General features: G+C 41.9%; 2 protein-coding genes across 3 annotated transcripts; one reads left to right on the top strand and one right to left on the bottom strand.

Moving 5' to 3' along the window:
- Positions 1-7,452: 7,452 nt before the first annotated feature.
- LOC106830977 (mitochondrial ornithine transporter 1-like) lies at positions 7,453-17,347 on the bottom strand. Of its 2 annotated transcripts, XM_070520582.1 has the most exons (5): positions 16,756-17,347; positions 13,507-13,644; positions 11,220-11,389; positions 10,087-10,245; positions 7,453-8,636 (listed from the first exon to the last, which is right to left on the bottom strand). In XM_070520582.1, exons 2-5 carry the CDS (start codon positions 13,548-13,550, stop codon positions 8,512-8,514), a joined length of 498 nt encoding a protein of 165 aa, XP_070376683.1. In that variant the 5' UTR covers positions 13,551-13,644; positions 16,756-17,347; the 3' UTR covers positions 7,453-8,511. The 2 variants fall into 2 exon arrangements, with proteins under 2 accessions (XP_070376683.1, XP_014696416.3); XM_014840930.3 differs by lacking the exon at positions 16,756-17,347 and having other exon boundaries at positions 8,500-8,636; positions 13,507-13,716.
- LOC123288828 (vacuolar protein-sorting-associated protein 36-like) lies at positions 14,617-21,126 on the top strand. Its single transcript, XM_044777232.2, has 6 exons — positions 14,617-14,704; positions 15,245-15,310; positions 16,698-16,762; positions 17,390-17,474; positions 18,426-18,502; positions 18,590-21,126. The coding sequence occupies exons 2-6, from the start codon at positions 15,260-15,262 to the stop codon at positions 18,681-18,683; spliced, it is 372 nt and encodes a 123-aa protein (XP_044633167.2). The 5' UTR covers positions 14,617-14,704; positions 15,245-15,259; the 3' UTR covers positions 18,684-21,126.
- The last annotated feature ends 3,636 nt before the right edge of the window (positions 21,127-24,762 follow it).

Below are 24,762 nucleotides of genomic sequence, written 5' to 3'. Positions count from 1 at the left end.
TTCCCAATAAGGGAGATGATAGGAGATGTCAATCCCTAGCCAGGGAGAGGGAGAAAAGAAAAGCAACAAGTCAGATCTATAATTTTTTTTTAAAAGAAAAGCATATGTAATTTTAAAATTCTCTTGCTCATTTGTTTTTTCTAAATTCTATACAATTTGCATGGATTAACTTTCAAATAAGAAAAAAATACAAAAACCAAGATGTTAAAACAACAAAGGTATGTTTTACTCTATAGCAGTGATCACATTTTTGTTTTGTATCTTTAAAATACATCACTCCCCAAGGGGATGCACTATAATTAGTGTTCGGGTGGTGAACATGATGTAATGTATACAGAATTTGAAATATGATGTACATCCGAAAAAAATAAAAATTAAAAAAATAAAAAAATAACACTAGCTTGTGCCAAACTAAAAAAAAAAAAAATTCATCACTCCCCATAATTTACAAAATACTTTAAAGTGAGGGAGATTTTATTTTCCTCTGAATTGATTTATAATACATTGTAAATGGTAGTTTTAATCTAATATTTACTTTATGAAAAACTGAACGTCTGCCATTGTCATTACTCTGAATATCACGTATATAGTTTATATTGATAGTCATAAAATGTGTGAGTAGGGCCAGCCTGGTGGTGCAGCAGTTAAGTTCGCTCGTTCTGCTTCGGCGGCCCGGTGTTCACCGTCGGATTCCGGGTGCGGACATGGCACCGCTCAGCAAGCCCTGTTGTGGCAGCCGTCCCACATATAAAGTAGAGGAAGATGGGCACGGATGTTAGCTCAGGGCCAGTTCCTCAGCAAAAAGAGGAGGATTGGCAGTAGATGTTAGCTCAGAGCTAATCTTCCTCAAAAAAAATGTGTATTATTCTGTATATAACAAATTTCTAAGCCTCAGTAGTTTCATCTTCCTATTAAATCACCAAAGAGAACTGCCAATAAGTAAATATGCTGATCAATTTAAAACTTATTTCCTGTGCCTTCCTTCAGCTGCTGCTTGCTCCCTGTTGGGAGAGAATCTGTTAAGTACTGAAATGGTAAATATGTTGAAGCAAGTGACCTGGATTGTTCCCACAGTGGATGGTTACCCCTTGAATAATGGACCAGTTTGGATTCTCTATCAGTGGTCTCTACACCAAGCAGAAGCACTGGTGTAACGGCATTGACCCAGGGGACATTAGTAATACCTGGCCTTTGTGATTTTCCAGGGCCATGAGATGAAAGCACTTTCAAAAAATTTAGGTATTTTTATCATCATCAATAATGACGGTTAATTATCCAATGCAGCTGCTCCTTGTAGAAATGGACAATATATTTGGGCATAAATAATCATAGATCCTTAGTAGATTCTGTTTAGCACTATCTAAACCAGATTAAAAGACCACTGTCTACATTTATAAATACCTATCACAGAAAAAATAGATTTCCTTGAAATTTTTGGTAGAAACAGCAAAAGAACAGCAGTCTCGGGCCGGCCCAGTGGCACAGCAGTTAAGTTCGTACATTCCGCTTGGACGGCCCAGGGTTCACCGGTTCGGATCCCGGGTGCGGACATGGCACCGCTTGACAAGCCATGCTGTGGTAGGGGTCCCGCATATAAAGTAGAGGAAGATGGGCACAGATGTTAGCTCAGGGCCAGTCTTCCTCAGCAAAAAGAGGAGGATTGGTGGCGGATGTTAGCTCAGGGCTGATCTTCCTCAAAAAAAAAAAAAAAAAAGAGCCGTCTCTTAAAGCCTTCTCCTTTGTGTGTTAAGTGTAATGTTAAAGACTGTAAGTGCTGCATATTTAATGGCTACAATTGTTTGATAAACAAGAATAAAGGAAGGAATTTTAATCACTTTGGAATGATTAGTTCTTGGTATCAATTTTACTATGAAAAATAACCTTTTATTTTTAAACCATGTCTTTTTAGAATATTCCTAAGTACTATGACAAATGCCCGTTTTTCTTCTGGTTTCATACATCATTCATGAAAAACAGGTATGGCTATGATATAATCCAGTAGAAATGGCTTCATCTTCAATGTATGTGTAAGGTGAAATGGCAAGTCTTTTGCTGATTACCATAAGCTCAATTTATAGAAACCAAAAAGTCCTCTAGTCACCACTCTTCATTGCCTTACTCATCTTAATCTGAGTATTTAAAAAATATGGTTATTCTTGAGACCCCCTGTTGCATCATCCTCAAGGTCTATACCATAGGACTGCATTATAAGTTAAAATGTATTATAATCAGATCTCGGGTGTGGTGGTAAATCCCTCCCATGGAAGTTTAATATGAGTCTGCTCAGTACCTCGAATATGGCAGGTCCTCAGTATGTGTTGATTTACTGATGACCGGCCACCACCAAATTCTCTTCCAAAAGAAGGCATCACCTAGCAAGGCTTCAGCTAGTTTAAAAGCTGATTGACTCATTTATATCAATGGCAGAAGTTATAAGACACAATAAGTACCATAAAGACAGCTAAAAAAAAATCATTAATAGTCTCCCATTTAAAATGATTTTCTAATAACTAAATTGGGAAAGCTTTTCTAAAAATTAATTGATTTGAAGATTATTATTCCAAAGAATCTTCTACCATATCTGGAAACTCATTCCTGAGTCTATAAGTTCTTCACTTTAAGGAGTATGTTTTGTGGTGCTGAAAATTTCAGATCATTGGTATCACCATACCATGAAATACAAAAGGAAAGTAATATTCAAAACATTGTGCAGGTGAGTTTTGAAGAAGTGGTTGTGACTGTACGTGGCATGAATTGATAGTTCTCACTACATGCAAGCCTAGCCTTTCCTTCAACCCTGAACTACATCTAATCACACAAGTCCAGTGAGGCAACACTGAACTGAACATCCAGCCTACACACTTACAACGACACACATTTAATGGGTTCTGATAGACTGAACTTTGGATTTAATGGAAAATTTCTAGCAATTTTTTCCCTAGATGTTTGCAAACAATAAACTTTGATTCCTAACAGGAACAAAGTCCCTCATATAGACATCTGGGCAGAACGTCACTTGATGCTACTCCTGAAAAGTGGTTCTTGCTAAGAACAGTTTTTTCCTTTAAAACACCATAATCATATAGGAGAGGCAAAAAAAAGATGACTTTTCTCCTCACTTATGTGTTTCTAAAGATTTGACATTTAAATTTCCATACTACCTAGTAAAGCTGTTTTTATTAGTTACAAGATTCTTAATCAGCTGAAAATGCCAGCTTCATCATTTAAAAGACACTCAGTATTTTATTACTGGGTTTTAATACACATCGAGTCTCTCTGGCTGATTTGTCACATATAGAAACTTATTTTATTAAACCCAGATGTCATTAACTCCATTACAGGCAATGTTAAAAGAATCGATGACATGTTGTTACTGCTGTGTTACTGAGGATTAAGATACTTTGCGTCTCCCTAGAGAAGGTGGGAGGACGGGCTCTGAGAAGGGGCTGAGCCTAACGGTGGCCAGGTCTCTTCTAAAGCTCTAACAAGCGGGCCCGGCTGCATGGCTTTCCTCTTAGCCCAAAATTAAACGTAATGATTTTTTTTCTATTCTAGGCTTTATCTTTCAAGAAGCGAACTGGATAATCCCCATAAACAGAAGACATGGAAAATTTACGGTCCAAAGTTTGCAGTCGAGATATATTTTCAAGCCAGAACTAACGTCTGACTGAGCACAGTGTCCTTTCCAGGATAGAATCACGTCTTTTCAATCCCTACTGCACGTTGACATCTTAAAAACCTGTCTCTTTGACAGTGTACTTTTATTTACATATATGTACGTGTGTTAAGAAATCTATTACAAATATAAAAGGTAAAATGTCAGTGGCAGTTTTTTTTTCTTCTTTGAAGGAATATACTTCACACATAGTTTTCATCTGTATTGAGATAAATTTGGAACACAGTACACAGGAACACTCGCCAGCCCTGGGGGTTAGTGGTTAAGATTCAGCGTGCTCACCACTGCAGCCTGAGTTCGTTTCCTGGTCAGGGAACCACACCACCCCATCTGTCGGTTGTCATACTGTGGCAGCTGCATGTTGCTGTGATGCTGAAAGCTGTGCCACCAGTTTTTCAAATACCAGAAGGGTCACCCATGGAGGACAGGTTTCAGCAGAGACTCCAGACTAAGACAGACTAGAAAGAAGGGCCTGGCCACCCACTTCCAAAAAAATTGGCCATGAAAACCCTGTGAAGAGCAGCGGAGAATTGTCTGATAGAGCGCTGGAAGGCGAGAGGATGGTACAAAAAGACCGGGCAGGGTTCTGCTCTGCTGTCCACAGGGTCGCTGGGAGTCAGAATTGACTCAACAGCACTAACAGGAACATTAAAAGTTACCACTTTTAAGAACTTTGAAATAAAACTTTCATATCAAAATAATCGAGATATTTTAAAAATGCGATTCTCCCCAATACTGTGGGTTTATTTCATTTACTTATATATTTTTGAACAAGTATGTATTCCCTGCTTTCACATTTGTAATTTCAGGTTTATTAGAAAGGCAATCCCTATTTTCTTCCTCCACTTGATTTACAAACTGTCTGTTAGCAAACATCACATTGGCAGCAAAGACTGTTTCAAACCCCAAGAACCATTCCACAGGCAGTCCCCCTCCCCCAACACACACTTCTCTCTTGCCCCAAGCACCGCACGGTGTGACGAGCTTCCTTTATTCTACAGGCGCAGACATCGGGGAGGCTAACAGAATCTTGGTAAACATGAAGGATAAAGAATCTCAGTAACTTTTGCTTTTGTGTAACATCATAAGTGAAGCCGAAGGAAATATTTGCCTGGGCAAATCTAGATTATTTTACAACCCACCCCTACTCACAGCCGACTTCACTCGGGTGATGTGGAACTGCGAGGAAAGGTCACCTTTCTGTCATAAACACACGCTAGCCCTGTGTCCACCGGAAATCATATTCTCATTGGTACTGGGTGCTATTTTATTCTAAGTACCTTCACTGCAACTTTATCTCAGGGCCATAATTGTCCTTGAAAACAGTTCTATTTTGGCTTTATTTAAATTATCCTTGAGTGATTTTCCTTTTATTGGCAAGGCTCTCAACAGTCTAGACCAAGTTGAATTTATCAAGAAGTGAGAGGTAGCAACTGATAAGAACCGGTGCCTCTGCTAAAACAGTGTACTCATTCCTGAAAACCTTGTGCTCGGCAAAAAGCACACTAAAAAAAAAAGAAAAACAAGTTCGTGGGGAAAAAATAGGGTTTGGGACAGACCACTCCAACTAAGCAACTTCGTAACCGGCATGCTAACCACTCACCACCCAGGTTGGCAGCTCAGACTATCTGGCAGTTGCCATCGTAGGTATCTTTTTTAAAGGGGACCTAGAGCCGTACTTTAGAGAAGGGCTGGTGGGTGGCAGAGCGGCACAGATGGGAGTAGAACTCTGAGCCGCTGGGCATCATGGTGGCACAGAAAGCCGTGCAATCCTGGCAGGCTGCCTGGTTATGGTGCTCTTTTTTCCTCTCAAAATAGCCCACAAAGGGTCCCAGCTACCGGTGCAGCAGCCTAGCTGAAGGCTGTCTGCTTTTCTGACAGAAGTTGTCATTTTACTCCCCTAATCAGGCTCCCCTTGGAGGAAGAGGTCTTGGAGGAACATGCTTTCAAGTTCCTTCCACGTTATGACTACTTTATTCCCTGTATTTGTGTGACAGAAACGTGTTGTGGCAGAATACGTTGTACGGTTTCCTTTAAAATTCCTGGAGCAACAACCCACGGAGGGCAGAGGCGGCGGCGGGCTTAGGGGAATGGGGAAAAACTGCGATCTCACTCTTCAACCGAGCCAGTCACCTTTCTCAATACTGCCAACAACAAGGGAAGGAAAGCGCAGTTTTTAAGAACCTGGCTTTTAGAAATAAAGGGGACTACAGTTGGGGTTTCTCTCCCCTAATCCTCCAAAATGCATCAAGATTTCTGGCAATTCTGAGTCACCACACTCCCCTGCTTTTGCTCACCTAACAAGAACTGGTTTAGGGCCTCTTGGTATTGCTTTCCTCAAACCCACTGTGAAGCGTTCTTTGACCAATGCAAGAAACTTCCATCATAATACATCAGAATAATACTGGTTTTCTTAAACAGAATTTACTAATCTGAAATAGAATTATCCAAAACTTAATAGCAAGAAGTTTAACTATTTTAAAAGATAGAATGGCATCCTGCCAAATCAGTCCCGTCCCATCCACAGCCTGGTGCAGGGGGAGTGATTCCAGAGAGCCAAGTTTCATACCGCCAGTGTATATAAAAAGTGTGTATTTTGGTCCATTTACCTACAGTGAAATAATTTTACATCAGGAATCTTGCTGACAAAAACCAATGCTTGTTGCAAGAAAACCACCACCTCGGAATATTACTAAATACACCTCAAACATCACCGTCACTTAGCTCTTTGCATGGATATAAAGTACTTAAACAAAACAACTCATCATATGCTCAAATATTAGGTAAATAATTTAATGATGATAGAACAATAGAATTTCTTTAAACACAATATTTCAAGTTACTATATTTTTGTCTGGAGTACAAATCTGAAATGGTACAAATTGTACCCAAATACTGAACCATGAATTAAGCAAACAGAATGAAAAAAAAAATTCTCCTGACTTTGGTTTCCATTCCTTACTCCCACTCACTCTTCCTTGCCTCAGACGGCTTCTACTGAAGACACTTAGTTCAATCCTTAAAGGACAACATGAGAGGGTCTGCTGCCGACAGGGCTAACCCCCAGATGACCCACAGGCGCCGGGCTGGGGGACCACAGACTCTGAAGCACTTCACTTCCTGCTGGAAGCCAGTCCCATTTTCTACTTCGCTTCAAGCCAAGACTGCTGAGATGAGGCACCCCTCAGTAGCTACTGACCATTTAAGTACGGAGAGAAAAGCAAGGTAGAAAAATTATTTACATTCTGCCAACAGGGACAGACACACCTGGTATGGACTACTATTAACATTGTCAGGCTGCCTGCTTTCAGTCTCACAGGCTGCTTAAGAACACTTTTTACTGCGAGAGCCCTTGCTGGTCTTGGAGTGGCACGGAGTGAGGCAGCTTGCTTTAGTGGTGCCGAGGAGGACTCTCTTACACCAGGTGGCCAAGGAGCAGCTGCCCATCCCCAAGTCTGGGGATCGGATGAACTGGGGTTTTTGTTGTGGTTAGTACACATACATGGCAGAGTTTAACAAAACGACTTTTCCTGTTTCCTTGCTTTATAAAGTCACACCCCCACATGGTCATCATTAAAATTCACTGACTGCCAGTACCAAATGTGAAAGGCTCCGAAACTGTAAAAGCAAGGCAAGCAGTATGGATCCTGAGACATGTTAGAATGGGTCAGCCCAGACATTACTCACAGTGGAGTGCAAACACTACACTGTGTCTAGTTCTGTCCGAGATGGGAGGACTCCACCCATGAGCCCCATCACTCAGTCACCAGACAGGGAACGAGGGCTTCTTTTGGCTTTGGCGCTCTGCTCCCTGGATGGGTTTCCAATTGGTGCAGGTAATGAGTGAGAGGCTCAAAGTAGATCAACAGCCCATAGATGGTCCAACACAATACTCTGGAATCCCACCCAGACCAGGAGCAAGACAGAAGCTAAGGGCTGTTGTCAGCCACAAGCTGACTTCACAAAGCACAGCAGCACAGCTCCCTCCCTTCAGCCCCTTCCTCAACCTAAAGCCCAGCAGACAGGAAGCTCTTTGGGAGAGGAGAAGGGAAGTTGGCACAGGGGAGGGCGTGCTGTTGCCCGAAGGCCTGATGCTCTAGGCCAAACCCAACAAGACATCAGAGTGTAGAATATGATTCCACCTAGAAAATGAATGGCACTATTTTAACAGTAGAGCATCCTGGGAAAATCCAGGATGCCTACTCTGAAACTTAAATCAAGAACATGGAAGCCACACCAGTATGCAGGTATGGTCTCCTCTTTAAAACACAGATGGATATTTTAGTTTTCAAGCACCACAGGAAAACTTTTTAAAAACTTTAACCACTTAGTATAGTATAGGTGCTAAGCAGATTTTAAAAGAGACCCTACATATAGGATGGCTTAAGCCATCACTTATAACCATCTTTATGAAACGTGGTTTACGCCTCTAGGTTTTCCTGCTGAGATTTGAGATCAAACATGGAACAAAGTGTGCTTCACTCACAACACATAGCCATCCAGACTGCATGTACACACACAGGGTTACGCAAAAGCCCTGATATAACTATATTTAGCCTTTCAGATTCGGTACAGACGGCCAGCAGCTCGCCCTGAAAGTCCCACCAAGGACAAGAGCAGTAACTTTTCTATTTCAATACAATTATGAGCAGAAATTACATGATGCAAAATAGAGGTCCTTCCATAAAGCTGAAGATTTAAAGCAGAAGAAGAGAAGACAAAAACAAATTTCCCACAAAATCAAAATAATTCCACATTGGTCTTGTACTCCATGAAACCCTGAGATGAACTGCAGTCCTCAAACGCCTATTTGGATCTAGGTTCGCCAGAACACGTCAGTAAGCTTCAAACTGGCTCATCATCAACTTTCTGCTGTATTCATAGGCCAAAAATAGAGCCCCGTTGGCAGGGAACGCTCGGATCATAGAAGGTTTCAGTCCAGAATACAAGGCCATTATTCCTAGAAGATAAAAGGTGATGGAAGACTGAGACTCCCCTCCTTGGAGCCACCCCACAAAGCTGCAAAGCATAGATATTTTTACACTTAGAAATCCAGCCAATAGCACTAAAAACCAACAAGTGATGGAAAGACTTATTTCCCGGTTTCCCTGGACTGACGGAAACAAATCAACTAACAGAAACAGGACAAGTGTCAGGTCTCCCAGCAAAGCTGGTTGATGCTTAGGTAACATATAGCAATTCCACACCTGGTTAACTTCTGGTAAATGGATTGGGTAGAGCTGAGGCCTCACGTGGGCAGACAGAAGGCAACCACAGAGCCACAGGAGGCAGCAGCCTTGCAGCTTCTCCTGGGGGGTGAGGGCCACGAGGCATTGGGCCAGCAGAAAGAGCACCGGCACTGAAGTCAGAGACCTGTTTCTAGCATTAGCACTGCCCAAGGTAGTTATGAAGAACTAGTTAGATAATTGAGGTGTGAGTACTTTGTAAAACCATAAAGTGTTACGCAAATTCAAAGAGGGGTTACTATCAGTAATGTACAAGATGTCTGCACTCTATTTGGGATACAAACGAAACAATTTCTGCATATTGTTATGGTGCTTTTTTTTTCTTTCTCTGCTTTATTTCCCCAAACCCCCCCTGTACATAGTTGTATATCTTAGTTGCAGGTCCTTCTAGTTGTGGGATGTGGGACGCCACCTCAACATGGCTTGACGAGCGGTGACATGTCCGCACCCAGGATCCGAACCCTGGGCCGCCACAGCGGAATGCGCGAACTTAATCACTCAGCCACGGAGCTGGCCCCTGCTCTCTCTCTTAAAATCAAGACAGGGACATTCACATCCCAAGGTTTAAGACGTACAGTGGATGCTGGAAGGACAGAACTTTACTCACTAGTTGCATAAAACTGGCTTTAAACAAACATTAACTGGGAAATCTTTATCCTCCTGCTTAACTCTAAAAATTGATAGCAAATTACCTTCAGAAGTTGCTTAGTGCATTTCTAATTCCAGAAGTCTTAGCATTAAGGATGTTGTACATTCTTTTAAATCCCTTCGTGGTTCTTAGAGATCATTTTCTGATAATACATTATGTAAAACAAGTGGTGCTAACTTCAAAACACCTATTCCCTTAGACAAAGCCCCTAGTTAACAATTCCCTCCAGGCTATTGAGAACAAAGAATCCTGACAGGTACCCGGGCCAGGGGTTAGGAATAAGAACTTTAAATTTTCTTGAGAGTAATGAAACTAACTAAACTAACTAACTAACTAAACTAAAGACAGGGGGTTGGAAACAGAAATCCACAAATGTGGATTAATATACAGTACTAGAAAAGGGATATGCGGCGGGGGAAGAAAGCAATTACACACCTGACCACCTCAATGAGACTAGCACCGAAATGACCAGCCCCTCTAAACATACCTCCTGTTTCTGCCATTACCAGACTCACCTTCATTTCTCACAACAGTTATAAAGGTTCCGAGAAATCCTGCCTGTTTCCCCGACATGGAAAGAACTTGAATTCTGGATTTTATACAATCCACTGGGTATACAGCAAGCCAGAGGCAGATTCCACCAACGCCACCACTTAACATCAAAGGGACAGGGCCTAGAGAAGAAAATCAGCAAACAGTATTTTGTCTCAAGGGCAGCTGATGTGATATTTCCAGAGGCCAATGGCAGTGGCCGGAGGTAGGTACAAACAAAAACGCTGCAAACACAATTCCCTGAGGAGACTGTCGAAGCTCTAAGAGCATAAGGTTCCGGTTGGTGGCCTGCGTCTACCCTTCATCATGCCAGGACGAGAAGCCCGAGCGAGGGTCATGTTGAGGCTGATCACTGTGGCACTGTGGCCATCCTGTGCCATCCTTGGAGGGCTGGCCCCTAGAATCAGCAGGCCCCCAGCAGCATGGCAACGCCTTACAGGAGGAATGAGAATAGAGGCCACTGAAATGCAGGGTGAGGCATTTATCAGCCTTCTCTTAACTATCTTAATGCCCCACAGCCCTGATTCTTCCTTTACCATGAAAAACCAAAGTTGTCTTATTAAACAAGACAGTTAAGCCTGGGAGCTTGACCAACCCCAGAATAAGTCCACCAACCATGAAGGGAGGTGTTCAAGAAAAAAGTTATCACCCATGTGATTCAAACATTGATATGGTTGTATCCAGCAGCTAAACAGAACAAACTAGAAAGAACTACACTTTTCACTGCTCTCAAAACACTATCAAGACTTATTACCAAGTTCTAAGTTTATTGCAAGCTGACTTATAGGTAATTTCCCACAGGAAAAGTAATTTCTATATTTCTTCTTCCTGAAAATAGATCCAGAAGAAATTCACAAATGTTATTCTAGGGAAGAAGTTTGGGATGTGCTGCTCCAGCCCCTGTCCTGAGGAAATTATGAAGCCCAGAAGAAGATGCTAGAAATCATTCGGCCCTGTTACTTTCTGTGATTTAGAATCTCCCCAGTGCCAGGTGGATCCCCTACAAGGCGGCGCAGAGTGCACGGAATCCGCAGCAACCATAGAGTCGGGAAGCGGACACCATCAACCCACCTGCCGTCCACGCAAATACATTTACCTAGTTCATCTTTTGATCTCCCAGATGCAAAAAACGATCGGCTCAGTTCATAGCCACCAAAGAAGAAGAAATAGCCCGGTACTTCTCGAAGTAAAGTGCTCGAGAGTCCATGGTAGAAGCCCAAGGGGCCATCCTTCCTAAGGATACTCTTCATGACAGACCAAACTGTACTGGGAGGAGACACAGAGAGACAGTTACAGCAGGCGAAGCAGCTGAATCTGTAAACAGAGAACCAGAATTCTAAAAGGCCGCTGTGGGAAGGAAATCTCAGGGAAGCTCAGATACAGCTATTTTATAACAACCTTTGTCACCTGAACTACTCCAGGGTAAAGAAATCTCATTAAAATGGAAGCACACATTTCTAGAAGGCATATTATCAAAGATGTAAAAAAGCTAACATCCAATTTTTCAATACAGAATAAGCGAAATTACAATAAGGAGTTGTCCAAACTCAGCAAGAATAAAACGGTATCCTATTTGCCCAGTCCCTTACCTCCCTCGATTTCTATCTCCCCAACCTTTCTTTTGATCTGCTGTGTTCTGAGAAAATTGGTTCAGGTGTTTAGGGTTTGTCTTTTTCTGTGTCAGTGCAGGGAAACGAGCAAGTAACATTAAACATTACTTTAAGGCAAGACAAAAGAAATTCTAAGAATGGAGCTACAGCTCCTGTAAGGCAAGAAGCACCAGGACTTAGTTCTTAGAGAGGTAGGGGTGCAAGGCTTTCTAATTAAGCAGATCCGAGTCCTGCAGCAGCCGGAACACAGCACCCCGTCCATCTAGACTCCTCTTCCCGAGTACGTGCGCCGTGGCAGGAAGAGCGCAGAACCCGCACACTCAGCAGCCTGGCGGACCCCTCACTCCTCACTTTGTTCTCAGAGAGCAGGTGACTCAGTTTGGACCAATGAAGGACCAAGCCCAGAGGTAATAAAGGCCACCTGCTTTTGATGATTATCTTCCTTCCTCGGACTTCAGAAGGCTTCATCGGGTATTATCCATCAGCCAGGTCCTTCCTGCAACGCTGCTCTCATCCTCGGATGTGAACGTAACAAAGTAACCCAACTCGACACGGCCAGCCTACCTTCCCATCCAAGTCTTAACCCCAAGCTACTCTACACCCCTGCGTGGCCACTGCTATGCCCAAAATACAGTCAGCCAGTACTTACTTTCACGCAAGCTGTCCATCTGCCTAAGTCCTTTGGACCTAACTATTTTCCTTAAAAATACCTTAAACCACTTCAAGGGGCATGAGGGCAACTTTCTGGGGGCTATTAACGTCCTACTTCTTGGGCACTGGTTACAAAGGCATGTTCATTTCACACTTACGATTTCTGTGTGTGTTCGCGTTACTGTGTACACATACTATCTCAATAAAAAGTCTTAAAGACTCACAGTTTTGGACTCTGGGCTATGAATAATAGATTCAAATTGGTTGCAAAGAATCCCAAGGGTGCAGGAAATTGGGCTCTATTACAAACCCCAGCCTCGCTGCTGCAAGGGGACTGGTAACTCTGAAAATGGTCAATTTATCTACCAATTTTCCCCAGTGGATTGACAGGGTCTGAGTTAACCACAGCAATATTCACCCCCAGAACTGCAGTCAGCCAGATGTGAAGATAAATAAGCAAGTTTTGAGATTAATCAGGATAATAAATTGCTTTACAATTCAAATAAATCATATTACGTGACATATACACCTTCACAGGGTAACTAGGATCTTTCAAGACTGAGCTGGAGAGGAATTTGATCTGAAGGGCAGCTATGCTCACAACGGTCCTGCTCAGTGTTCCCAGAACTGGCGCCCTTTGCAGGTCCGCTTGAAGGATTAGGGAGGGGCGTAAAGAAAGTTACCGCTGGGATCTGAAGTGATCAGCCTGAACATCTACGTGAAACCTGGGAAAGGGCATCAAATATTCATCTCAGAACCAAAGCGGCCCTTATGAAGGCTCAGTTCTCACACACAGTTCCAAAGCTGTCCGCCATGTGCCTCCAAAAACAGCTGGGGATCATGCCTTATGCCCTCAACCGGTCAAAAGGGGTAGAAGCTCCTGGCTTCATCACTTCTGGGGTATTAAACACCTGTCTATGATGTTTTGTGGCCTGGGGGGTGGGTCCGACCACCACAAATAGTCCGTTCAGAAAATTATTCTGATTGGTAGAAGTTCTAGAAACAGTATTTTGGATTAGACACATCTGTTTCTATATCTGTCACTTAATTTTAGTACAATATATTTTTTAAAATACTCAATACATGCTCGAGACCTAATGTTTGTGCCCAAGCGGTGCTTACTTCTGGCTTTTGGCTATCTTCCCCGACATCTGCATTTCGTACATGGTCTGTAGCCGGCACTTCACAAGCTCAGTGGGGCAGAGCACCAGGGCAGCAAACGCGGAGGCGAAGGAACCGGCAGCCGCATTATGCAGGTCACTGAAAGGACACAGCACAGGAGACCAGTTACCTGTCCAGCCGTTCATTCATGCAGCACTCACTGCGCTGAAACTCAGTGGTAAAGGAGAGGGCAGATGAAGGGAGAGAAACACTTCCTGAGCGCCCACCAGGAACGTGCATGTGTTGTTTCATTGAAGGATCTGCAACTCGGTGAGGCGAACAGCAAGACCCCAACTGCCACACGGAGAAAACGACACTTAGACATGATACATGTTGTGCCCAAAGTCACACAGCTGCTAAGTGGCAATGATAGGATTCGAACCCAGGTCTGCCTGACTGCAGGATCCATGCTCCTTTATCAGTCACAACGCTACGGACTGAATGTTGGGCCCCCCACCCCAGATTCCTTTGTTGAACCCTTTAACCCCAATGTGATGGCATTTTGTGGGGGCGGGGAGGGTCCTGTAGGAGGTAATTAGGTTTAGATGAGGTCACGAGGGTGGAGTCCTCACAAAGGGATTAGCGCCCTTATAAGAGACCAGAGAGCTAGGCTGTGCTCGCTCTCTGCCATGTGAGGACACAGCAAAGTGGTCCCTCTGCAAAACAGGAAGAGGGCCCCCCCCAGACATGGAACCAGCTAGCACCTTGATCCTGGACTTCCCAGCGTCTAGAAGTATGAGTAACAAATGTGTGTTGTTTAAGCCACCCAGTCAATGGTATTTTGTTACAGCAGCCAGAACAAGAAACACAGTGACACACAAAACAAAACCAAAAACCATGGAGGAGGAAAAAATTACCTATAGTCCCATCACCCAAAAACATACACTATTAATACTTTAGTGTATTTGCCACTAAGCTTTAAATAAAACTAGGTTCTGAGGCTATGCCTACATGCTCAAAATCCAACCTGGAGCAGTGGAGCATATAACTGCCACAGATGAAAACCCAGGATAAATTTTTAACCAAAAAGCTGCCATTGCAAAAAGATTTCCCAGGTCAGCTGATGACCACCTCAACCTCAGCAACAGACGGCATGAGGGTGTGATGGTGCCAGAGGAGAGCATAAGGCCGGTGCACGTCAGCAGTTCGAGGGTTGTAGGTAAAATGACTATACTGGAAATGTAAACGGAGGAATGAATGCACATTAGTCCAAAAGCGGAAGCACTCACCTCATCTCCTATGGGTTTAGTACCACCAGCCACAGTCACCAGCACCATGCATCAGGAGGTGCATAACGTCTGAGCGTCTTTTTTTGTGATGTTGGCAGCCATTGGTAGTCATTATGGAGATCTGTTACTTTATTAGGGGTTGTAAAATGGTGATATTCCTATTTAATTCTATGATTTTTTTCATTTATTAGTTGGAATAACTTGAAACATTTAAATACACTTTCTGAAACATGAAAGAAGAGAGCCCCATTTTTCGTTGAGTAAATGTTAAAACAGTAATAATGACAAGTCCAAGTATTGAATTTGAATTGCCTCAGGGTATCTGAACAGGTCTTCCTGTTTGTAAATACAGTTTTTAAAAGCTTCTTAAGAAATTTTATGATTTCTGATTTCACTCTGATTGTGATTTCTGTTAAATGCCAACTGGTGCTAAGTGTAACGTAATACTTCTTTTGTTTCATTTTTAACAGGGACGAGGAGGAATAATGTCACTCACAGAGGTATACTGTTTAGTAAACCGAGCTCGAGGAATGGAAGTAAGAATAGAATATTTAGATATTCTTTTAACTAATTATAGACTTTCTTAATATAGTACAAATTCCCCTATAGTGAATAGAATTTGAGGAAGGGTTGTGAATATCAAAACTATTTGGAGAAGCAGTGTGGTGCAGTGAATAGAATACTGCCCTGGGGTCTAGGAGGTAGATTCTGTTCCTGGTTTTGCCAGTGATTTGCTGAGTGACCTTGAGTAGCTTACTTAATCTCTCTGGACTCAGGTTTTCTACCTTTAAAATAAGGGTTTGGACGCACAGATACCTTTCAGCTCTAATGTTCTGTGTTCGTATTGCTGTGATTAATAAGGTTGAGTGTGATGCCCCTTCTCTGTGATAGTTACCTGTTTGAATTAACTGGGTTGGATACCAATTGCCTGTAAATGATACAGAAAAAGCTGCCCTGCTTCTTTGGCTCTGAATCTGCAGCCGCTGTTCAACTCTCATTGTCCCTTCACACCCAGATGTCCTTGGCCTCCAGGGTTCTCACCGTTGTGCCCTCTAAATCAGTTTTGTGGTGTCAGCTCCATGCAAATGACCCACACCTGTCTCTCCAGCATTCAGCCTGCCCCATGAGCTAAGCCTCTGCTCTGTTCTTATTTCAATAGTCATCATAACTGCCATCAGTGAGTGTTCCCCATCCGCCAGGCACTCTGCAAGGGTTCCCTCATCTAGCCTCCCAATAACTCAGTGAGGGGCCTACTTTTACTGTCCCTGTCTGGGGGATAACTTGGGGAAGAGGAAATTGAAGCTTAGAAAGATTAAATAATTTGACCATGGCAAATTATTTGGACCCAGGCTGGGCTGGCTCTGGAGCCATTCTTTGTGACTCAGAGCTGTGCTTGTCAGCCACCACATGGGCTGAGTCTTTAAGGCCATGTGGTCCAGAAGGGTAGCCGCTAGCTAGCCACGTGTGGCCACTGTGAACTTGAAGTGTAGTTAATGTAAACTGAGAGGTGCTCTAAGTGTAAATTATACATTGACTTTACAAGATTTAGTACAGAATAAAGAATTCTTAAATATCTCATTAGTAATTTTTGTATTGATAATGTGTTGAATTTTTGGACCTATTGGGTTAAATAAAATGTACGTATTAAAACTAATTTCACCTGTTTCCTTTTATTTTTTTAATGTGGCTACTAGAAAATTAAAAATTACATTTATGACTTGCATTTTGTTTCTGTTGGATAGCACTGCTTTAATGAGTAGAAGTCTGCTTCTTTGTTAATCCTTTTTGCCTTGTAGTGATTAAGCTACCTAAAATCCTTGATAAACGATGCTTTAAGTTTGCTCTTCTGTTTCAGTGGTCATTATAATTATATAGCATCACTCTATTAATTTTCAGTGTAAACTGGATTTGTTTCCCCATTAGTTGCTCTCGCCAGAAGATTTAGTGAATGCGTGCAAGATGCTGGAAGCGCTGAAATTACCTCTCAGGTAAAAGGTCCTCCGCGGGGCCTTGCTGGCTGTAGTCGCTGCTCCTCACAGAGTGGACAGGCAAGCGCTGCCAGGTGCCGTCCTGCAGGGCCAGCCACCATATCGCCCCTCTTGAAATTACATTCCGTGTGAACAGAATTCACTGGGCCCACAAGCATCTCTGTCATTCTGGCCTCCATCCTTAGGGCTGGGCGTGGCCTGCGGGTGCTAGTAGTCTGACGGCTGTGGATTGAGGGCAGTGAGAGTAGAATGTAGGCACCTCCCATGAGGCCAGAGTAACCAGCGCCTCCTCCCCTAGACATTTTGCGTTAGTTTCTGGAAGCTTAGAAGTGCAAATATTGAGCTGTGAATTACATTTTCCTTATCCTCAGGTTAAAAAAAAGTAGCCATACGTATTTCTGGATTATAGAAAAGCCTCTGGATTATAGTTCATAATTTTATTACCTGTTTATTCATGAGCTTTTTAGTTATGCCATGGTTGCTTGTGGTCGTTATGTTTTAAAGGTTATTTTGTGTTATTCTTCCCCTCATACCTGGGCATAAAAGATATCAAGAAATACTTGCGCCTCCTCAGGGGTTGAAAATCCCGGATATTCATGGCTTTGTTCTCCCATCTGCGATTTGTAGGCTCCGAGTTTTCGACAGCGGCGTCATGGTAATTGAGCTTCAGGCCCACAAGGAAGAGGAAATGGTGGCCTCAGCCTTGGAGACAGTATGTGAACCCGGCTTCCTCTGGTTATTAGGGCTTGCTACCAAGACGCGATGCTTAGCAACTTGAGAAACAGGATTTCCTTTCGGATTTAACTTTACTAAAAAGTAACATTTGAAGACCCAATTAAGAACAGTTTATCATTAATGAATAAATAGTAATCAAAATTATACTTTGAAAGCTTTTTGAAACTTACCGATACTCGTAACGTCTTGTAAGTAAGGAGATAGAATTAGTGAGGCGTTCTCTTTTCATTTGATGCCCAGTGTTGAGAACAGGTTCTTAACTCTGTTAATCAGAATGTTACCCATGACTGAACTTTTTCTTTCAGTAACACCCACATAAGCAGCATTATAAAACATCACAAGTTGCTTTGTGAAATAATTGCTTCAAAAAATATGAAAAGCAACTGTAGTTTAGATGGCTTTTGCTGGCCAAACTGCTAATATTACTCATTAGGATATTTGAAATATTACTGCCTTCATAGCCTCTGCGGCGAGCCTGTATAATTTGAATAACTCATATTTATTATGCTTCTAATTTTAAGCTAGATGAAAATCCCAAGACTATAGGTATTTCTACCACATATTTTAAACTACATCTGTAGATAAGGGTCCTCAGTGGAGCGTGTAATATGCACTCAATTAGAATTTGTCGTATGTTCCTTCTTAGAATAGCCAATAGTTCTTTTTAAGCTTTACTGTAGTGCCTTTGTACTCCCGCACTGTTTTACTATGCACTTCGTGATATTTTAACCTCTTCTCTGTTTGTTCTGGGTCCTTCAGCTTTTGCAGAATTAAACATTAGTGAAGAAGAGGTGGTTCTGTAGTGGATATTCTTACATTTAGTAGGAAATTCAGTCCGTTATTCCTGAGTATACTGGTGGACGCTCTCCTTAGGTTGGCGCCTAGACGGTCCACACCATCACATTTTTCTGCTCTGTGTTTCTGTTAGGTTTCAGAAAAGGGATCCCTAATGTCAGAAGAGTTTGCCAAGCTCGTAGGAATGTCTGTCCTCCTGGCCAAAGAACGGTACGTAAGGTCCTTGCTCTTCATTACACCTTGTAGTTTGTGTTTCTGAACAGACACATGATTGTGGCTTTTCCTCTTGATTTCTAGGTTGCTTCTTGCAGAGAAGATGGGCCATCTTTGCCGAGATGATTCCGCGGAAGGCTTGCGATTTTACCCAAATTTATTTATGACACAGAGCTAAGGGTTTTGTATTTGAAATACTTCTTGTCTGTATCTTTGCGTCATGTAGAGGTTGTCTGACATTGAGCTCAGAGTAAACCCTGATAAACTGAGCATTTACAGGAACTTTGCAGTATAATATAAAACCCTTTTAATTTCTCCCTAAATATAATGGTCCAGGAAGGTTATTTAGGATAAATATAGGAAAATACAGAAAAATGAATGACAACGTGAATTTGAAATCATGCTACAGTTGTAAAGAACCCTCAGAGTTGAACTTGAAATATGGTAGTTTTTCACTCAATCCTCAAGTCTGACTATTTTTTAAGGAAAGGAATTTAGTTCATGGGGGAAGAAAAGGAGAAGTTGCATGTTTGGACAGGTTAGAGTGTTATTTTGGTGTGAGAAAAATTCACTGAATTATAAATAAGGTTTTTTCCTGTATCTAATGTGCCCATTTTGGGGGGTTTTCATGAAGCAAGTCATATGTACGGTGTCGTCTAAGAACCTGACAACATTGGAACAAATATCAAACTGCGGAATGCTGTCAGCAGCTCCTCCTAAGGGCTTTTCTTTGGAAGCAGCCATACGCATGTCTGCAGCAGACCAAATAAAGCACTTAAAAAGGGAGAGAATTTTATTTGTCTTACGTATATATAATCTGAGTAGTTTCTTTCTTTCTTTTTTTTAAGTGATGATTTCATAGCTGGCATTTAAAGAATGCAACTATGTCATTTTGTTTAAAAAGTACTGTGGATTTTGAAACTGAATTAAAGAGCTGTGTAGACATGCCCAGAGATAAGATTACAAATTTGGGAAGCAGACGGCTCAGGAATTCCCCAGGATTGTTGTGCAGGGGAGGGGCTGGGAGAAGCTTGAACTAGCTTAACAGGAACCTTGGTGCTCTTTGACCTCGAAGCCAAGGACAGGAACATAGACAGTGGAAAAGTAAAATGTCTCCTTTTCCTTCCCTTAAGGAGTTTCAACATTGAACTTTTAAAAATATTTCTATCACATTCTAGCAATATTTTTTTTCTTTACCCCACACATCATAAGTTGTGTGGAGAAACTATCTCACCAAACAGTATTACCGAGGTAACAAAAACTGGCTGATGTTGAATTTAGATTGCTTGAGTTTTCAAGTGGACTTGCCTGCCTTCATATGTTACTGTGGTACAGCATACAGTATGTCGGCATTACCTCAAACTCAGGGACCCCACGGGGACCAGAACACCCTCTTCCTGAGACTGAGTTGGAAGTGGAAGGTAGCAATAGTTTTTGACCAAGTCTCTGGAAGGGATAGTATCTGTATCCAGAGAACGGTTGAGACCAGGAGGAGGGGATACCCAGGGCCACACTCTGGGGTCCCTAAGACATTCTCACTGAGTGAGGTGGAGGGCCCCTGCCTGAGGCTACTGCAGATGCCCTTTGGGGACCCTTTGCCTTTGCAGGAACCCTCGGCCGCAGACCCAGGGAATCCCTCCAAGTGCAGGCAGAGTCTGTCCCTGATCCCTGCCTGAAGAGTGGCTGTCACTGCTTTGTGTCCTCCAGTGTCATGGGAATGTTGTGGCTGAGGCATCCTGCCTTACTTAGTCTTTGTTCTCCAAATCTGTCACTGATTCTATATTGTGATGACAGATCCCCGAATTCCCCCATTGCTCAGCTTCAGGTTTGTTTTGGGGAAATTCAGTGTCGGCTGCCCAAATCTTTTGGGTCCTTGTGTGAGCCTGTTTATGTCACTCCCTTCTGAGTTGTGCTCTCACTGCTCTGGCATACTTGCACGTGCACACGCACGCACACACACATGATATCTGGCTACGGCTTGTAAAAATTACAAAGATAAATAATCTGTTTCACTGCTTAATGAGTTGCAACTAAGGTTGTTTGGGCTCCTGGATCTAGCTCTCATGGTTCGGATTCATTACAGCAAACTCCCATTGTTCACCATATTGATTTACAGTAGTGTGACAACATTAACAAACATGGCACAACCTGAATTGTATAAGGCGAACTAAAGAAGAAAAGTGACATATGAATATATTTTGCAAATGTCACATTAACTAAAAAACAAATATGAATAATTTCATTGTTTAATTTTTTAAGTGGGCATTCTCCACTGTTTCCAGACCTCTGTATGTATATTTTTATCTCTCTCTTTTTTTTTTTTTTTTTGCCAAATAAGGTGTTATTTTGGTCCTCTGTTGGTAGAGGTTTTGTTTAAATAGAGCCAATCAGGCCCTAAGTGCAAAAAAGTTCTGTCTTGGTGCTTATCACTGGTGTGGTTATTATTTTTGCTTTCCTAACTTTGCTATGGAGCATAAATCTGTTTGTAGCTTTATGGTAATGGGATATTTCTAGTCACATACTGTCAAAAGTTTTTTTACATTGTACAAGTGAAGATTGCTTTCAGGATTAAATGATTGGAATTAATGTATATAGAGTAAAGTTTTTGCAAAATTTAAAAACGATGTTTCTTGGCGTTCTTTTTAAATACTCTTTGAAAAATATATGAAAATGATAAACCTTTAGTTAGAATAAGCCAGTATGTTACAATTTTTTTGTTTAGATTTTATAATCAAGAGTTGATTATAAATATTTATGACCTCAAGCTCTTACTATTTTAGTTTTAAAAGAATGGGAAATGGCTCATGAACTGTTTTCTTCTAATTCCTGATGTGAATTCCACTGTTGATTGACCTTGTGTGTTCATGTGAATGTACTGTCTCTCATTCCCTGTTACCAGACAAATCTGACCAGACGTGATTGTCAGCATTCTCATGCTCAAATACTTAAACTGGTTCTTCTTTGCCCAACAATCTCAGAGTTTTCATTTTGTTTCAGTAGAGTCACAACTTATAAGGTAGTTAGGTTTCAAAGACTGTGCTAAAGACTGCCTAAGGATGAAATCGAGCATGCTCAAAATGATCCTTGAGAATCTCTTAAACTGCCAATAAAGTTCTCTATATTAGATTCCCTGTAGTGTGATACATGAGGATGAATAGTTTATGAATATAGTAAGTACAATATATAATACAAACTACACATCAACAGTAGACTTTTACAGCACCAATAAACTATTTAAATATGGATCCTTTTTTTTCCTGAATAGGATGGTTGAATTTATGTAAATTTATTGCTGATCCCATCCATTTTTCTAGAGTGTAAGCTCACAGGGCAGAGATGTTTCTCTGGTTTGTTCATGGATAGATCCCCAGAGGCCAGAACAGGGCCTGGCACACAGTATGACTCAATAAATAGTTATTGAATGAATTAACTCCGGTGTATCTATCTATTTATAATTTGGCTCCACTTTATCCTACTTTTTATCTCCCAGTCACTTCAATTAAAACACATTTTTTTTAATACATACTGAATTTGTGTGAGGAGCTTTGTGGGCCATTGGTGGGGATACAAAAGTGAATAAGATACAGCCCCTGCCCTTAAGAGGGTGGCCCGGTTGGGCAAAGAGACATGTGAGCAACCTTAATTGAAGATGGAAGGAAGTCCATGCCATGAAAGGGGCACAGGTACCACGCTGTGGAAGACAAGGAAGGAGCTTTTCGTTTTGAGGGAGGGACCTGGGAAGGCCCCGTGGGAGGGGAAGAGCTTGGTAAACTAGACTCACGAGGACCAAGAGATGGTCAGTAGGTGGCAGGCATTGGGTCACGGGAACAGCGTGAGGTGTGCCTCTTCCTGTTGCTGGGACGCTTCCCCTTGTCTGTCCAGACTTCCCATCGTTCCTTCTTCCCACTCACACCCCTACCCCCACTAATCAAAATCATGCTTTGCTCAATCCCACCTGCTCTAGAAAAATCTGTTTCCAGTACACAGCTCTATTTCTAAACTCCCTAAGAGTTACTGTCCGTCTCATATACTTGACTGTGTTTTATCTTGCTCTCTATTTGTTGTCTTGATGCCGTAATAAAATAGAGAAATTGGATTTCTTTGAGTTCAAGGACTTTCATATGACACAACTTTTGAATTCCCACTCCTAAGTCAGTGATTGTACAAGGTAGATCCTGGTTAAGTACTAACTGAATGGAGCGATTTTGGATTATAATGTGCCATGAGTTGACTCACAAACCTAAATCAGTCCTTTACCCTTCTTCCCAAGGGGCTTCTCAACCAGACTTGTCAGGGCTCAGCCTGTCTGAGATACACTATCTTATTCAAATTCCATGACACAGGCCACATCCATGATGTGGGAAGCACTCCAGAAAAGTCAGGTTAACACACATGTAAGATCTTGTTATTACAGTGTGAAAACTGGGTAATTCGTGTCCTTCCTTGTGCCCTGATAATCAGGAGTCAGTTAAAGCTTTTCTCTCAGGGTATTATCTAGGGAAATACAAGATCTCTCCATTTGTATAAAGGATGTTATTGAGATAGTGAACAATTTTCACACAATTTGCACAAGATCATTAGACCAGTCACTGACCCATAAAGAGAATTCAGGATATCTAGACAGCCAGCTTTAGTTCAATACTGACAAGAACATACCGCTGTCCTTTTGAAAGCTTTTTTTTCCCTTCAAGTCTATGTGCCTTCTTTTAGAAAAGATTAAACTGTTTTAACTGTCCAATAAAGACAGTAATACAGTTTGGTGAGAATTCTAATGAAGGCAACAATGACCAAGCATCTCAATAAAGCTGTTATTTAAGAAATGACCAAGCACGTTAACCAGCCACTTGTACCTGGATTGAGGTCCTGGGGAGAGAGTGTCTTTGAAAGATTAACGCAGAGCAAGTTGCTTTCTGACTGTTTCACCCAGTCACCAGAAAACTTCAATATAACCATTATTATATGCCTTTTATAGTGAAGGAAAGGAGGGATTAAGTAATTTGCCCAAGGTTACAGAGGCAGGGCTGGAATTAATCTCAGCTGTATCTAACTCCAAAGCCCACTCTTTGCCTTGAGCTTTTGCTTTTAAAACTGAAAATGCCAGGGACTGTGGCATTTGAAAAGGAATCCCAATTTGAGCTGATGAATGGATATTGGACTAGATAATTCTGTTGGTAGTGAAAGTGGATAATGACTTTAAAGCCTCTTTTGAAACTTTGGGTAGATTAAATGAATACTGCTAGAATTAGTTATTTGACAAGATAAATACTTAGCAAGTATAGTACCTCTGGTAAACTGATAATTGAATAATTGTGCCATCTTTTAAAAGATTAAGTTAGATTCAAAGACCTGCAAATGCTGTATTTTTTTGTTTTAAAAATTGAGGTAGGGGCTGGCCCCGTGGCAGAGTGGTTAAGTTCGTGCACTCTGCTTCGGTGGCCCAGGGTTTCGCCAGTTTGAATCCTGGGCACGGACATGGCACCGCTCATCAAGCCATGCTGAGGCAGCGTCCCACATGCCACAACTAGAAGGACCCACAACTAAAAATACACAACTATGTACTGGGGGGCTTTGGGGAGAAAAAGGAAAAATAAAAATCTTTAAAACATTAAAAAAAAATGGAGGTAAAATTTACACAGTGAAATGCACAGATCTTAAGTTGGATGAGTTTTGACAAATGCATAAAAAATCCATGTAAATCGCACACCAAACAATAGAAGATATCTGTCGTTCCCAAGAGGTCCTTGGTGCCTCTTTCCCATCACCTGCTCCCCAGAGGCCACCACCGTGCTCTGATTTCTACTACCACACGTTAGTTTTGTCTGTCAAGTGGTGTATTTTGTGTAACAGAAAAGCAAATGGTGAAGTGCGTTGCACTTCACAGTGGACTCGAAAATGACAGCTCTTAAGGTGAACTCCATCCTCTTGTGTTCTTTTAAGAAGACAACTTTAACACTTGCGGATTAGAGTTTTTTAAATGTTCTTTTTGATTTATTGAACAACCATTTCTGGCTGCTAAGAAAACGAAGATGCACTTTACCTGAATTGCTTCCTTTTGAAACTCTTCGATGACATTTGGGAAACCAAGTTTACAACCCACCAGTTATGCACTTCAACGACTGACTTTTGTGTTACCCCAGAAGAAAATGACGCTGGGGAAGTGACTGAATTTGAACTGGTGGGAGACTGCTGGCTTGTCCTTAAAATCCAGGTCCAGCCTGCGGGCTGCGGGTGTGTGCGCGCTCGGGGCTCCGCACCCG

The sequence above is a fragment of the Equus asinus genome, chromosome 11, assembly GCF_041296235.1.
Source record: "Equus asinus isolate D_3611 breed Donkey chromosome 11, EquAss-T2T_v2, whole genome shotgun sequence".
NCBI lineage: Eukaryota > Metazoa > Chordata > Mammalia > Perissodactyla > Equidae > Equus > Equus asinus.
This window is presented reverse-complemented; position numbering and strand designations above follow the sequence as displayed.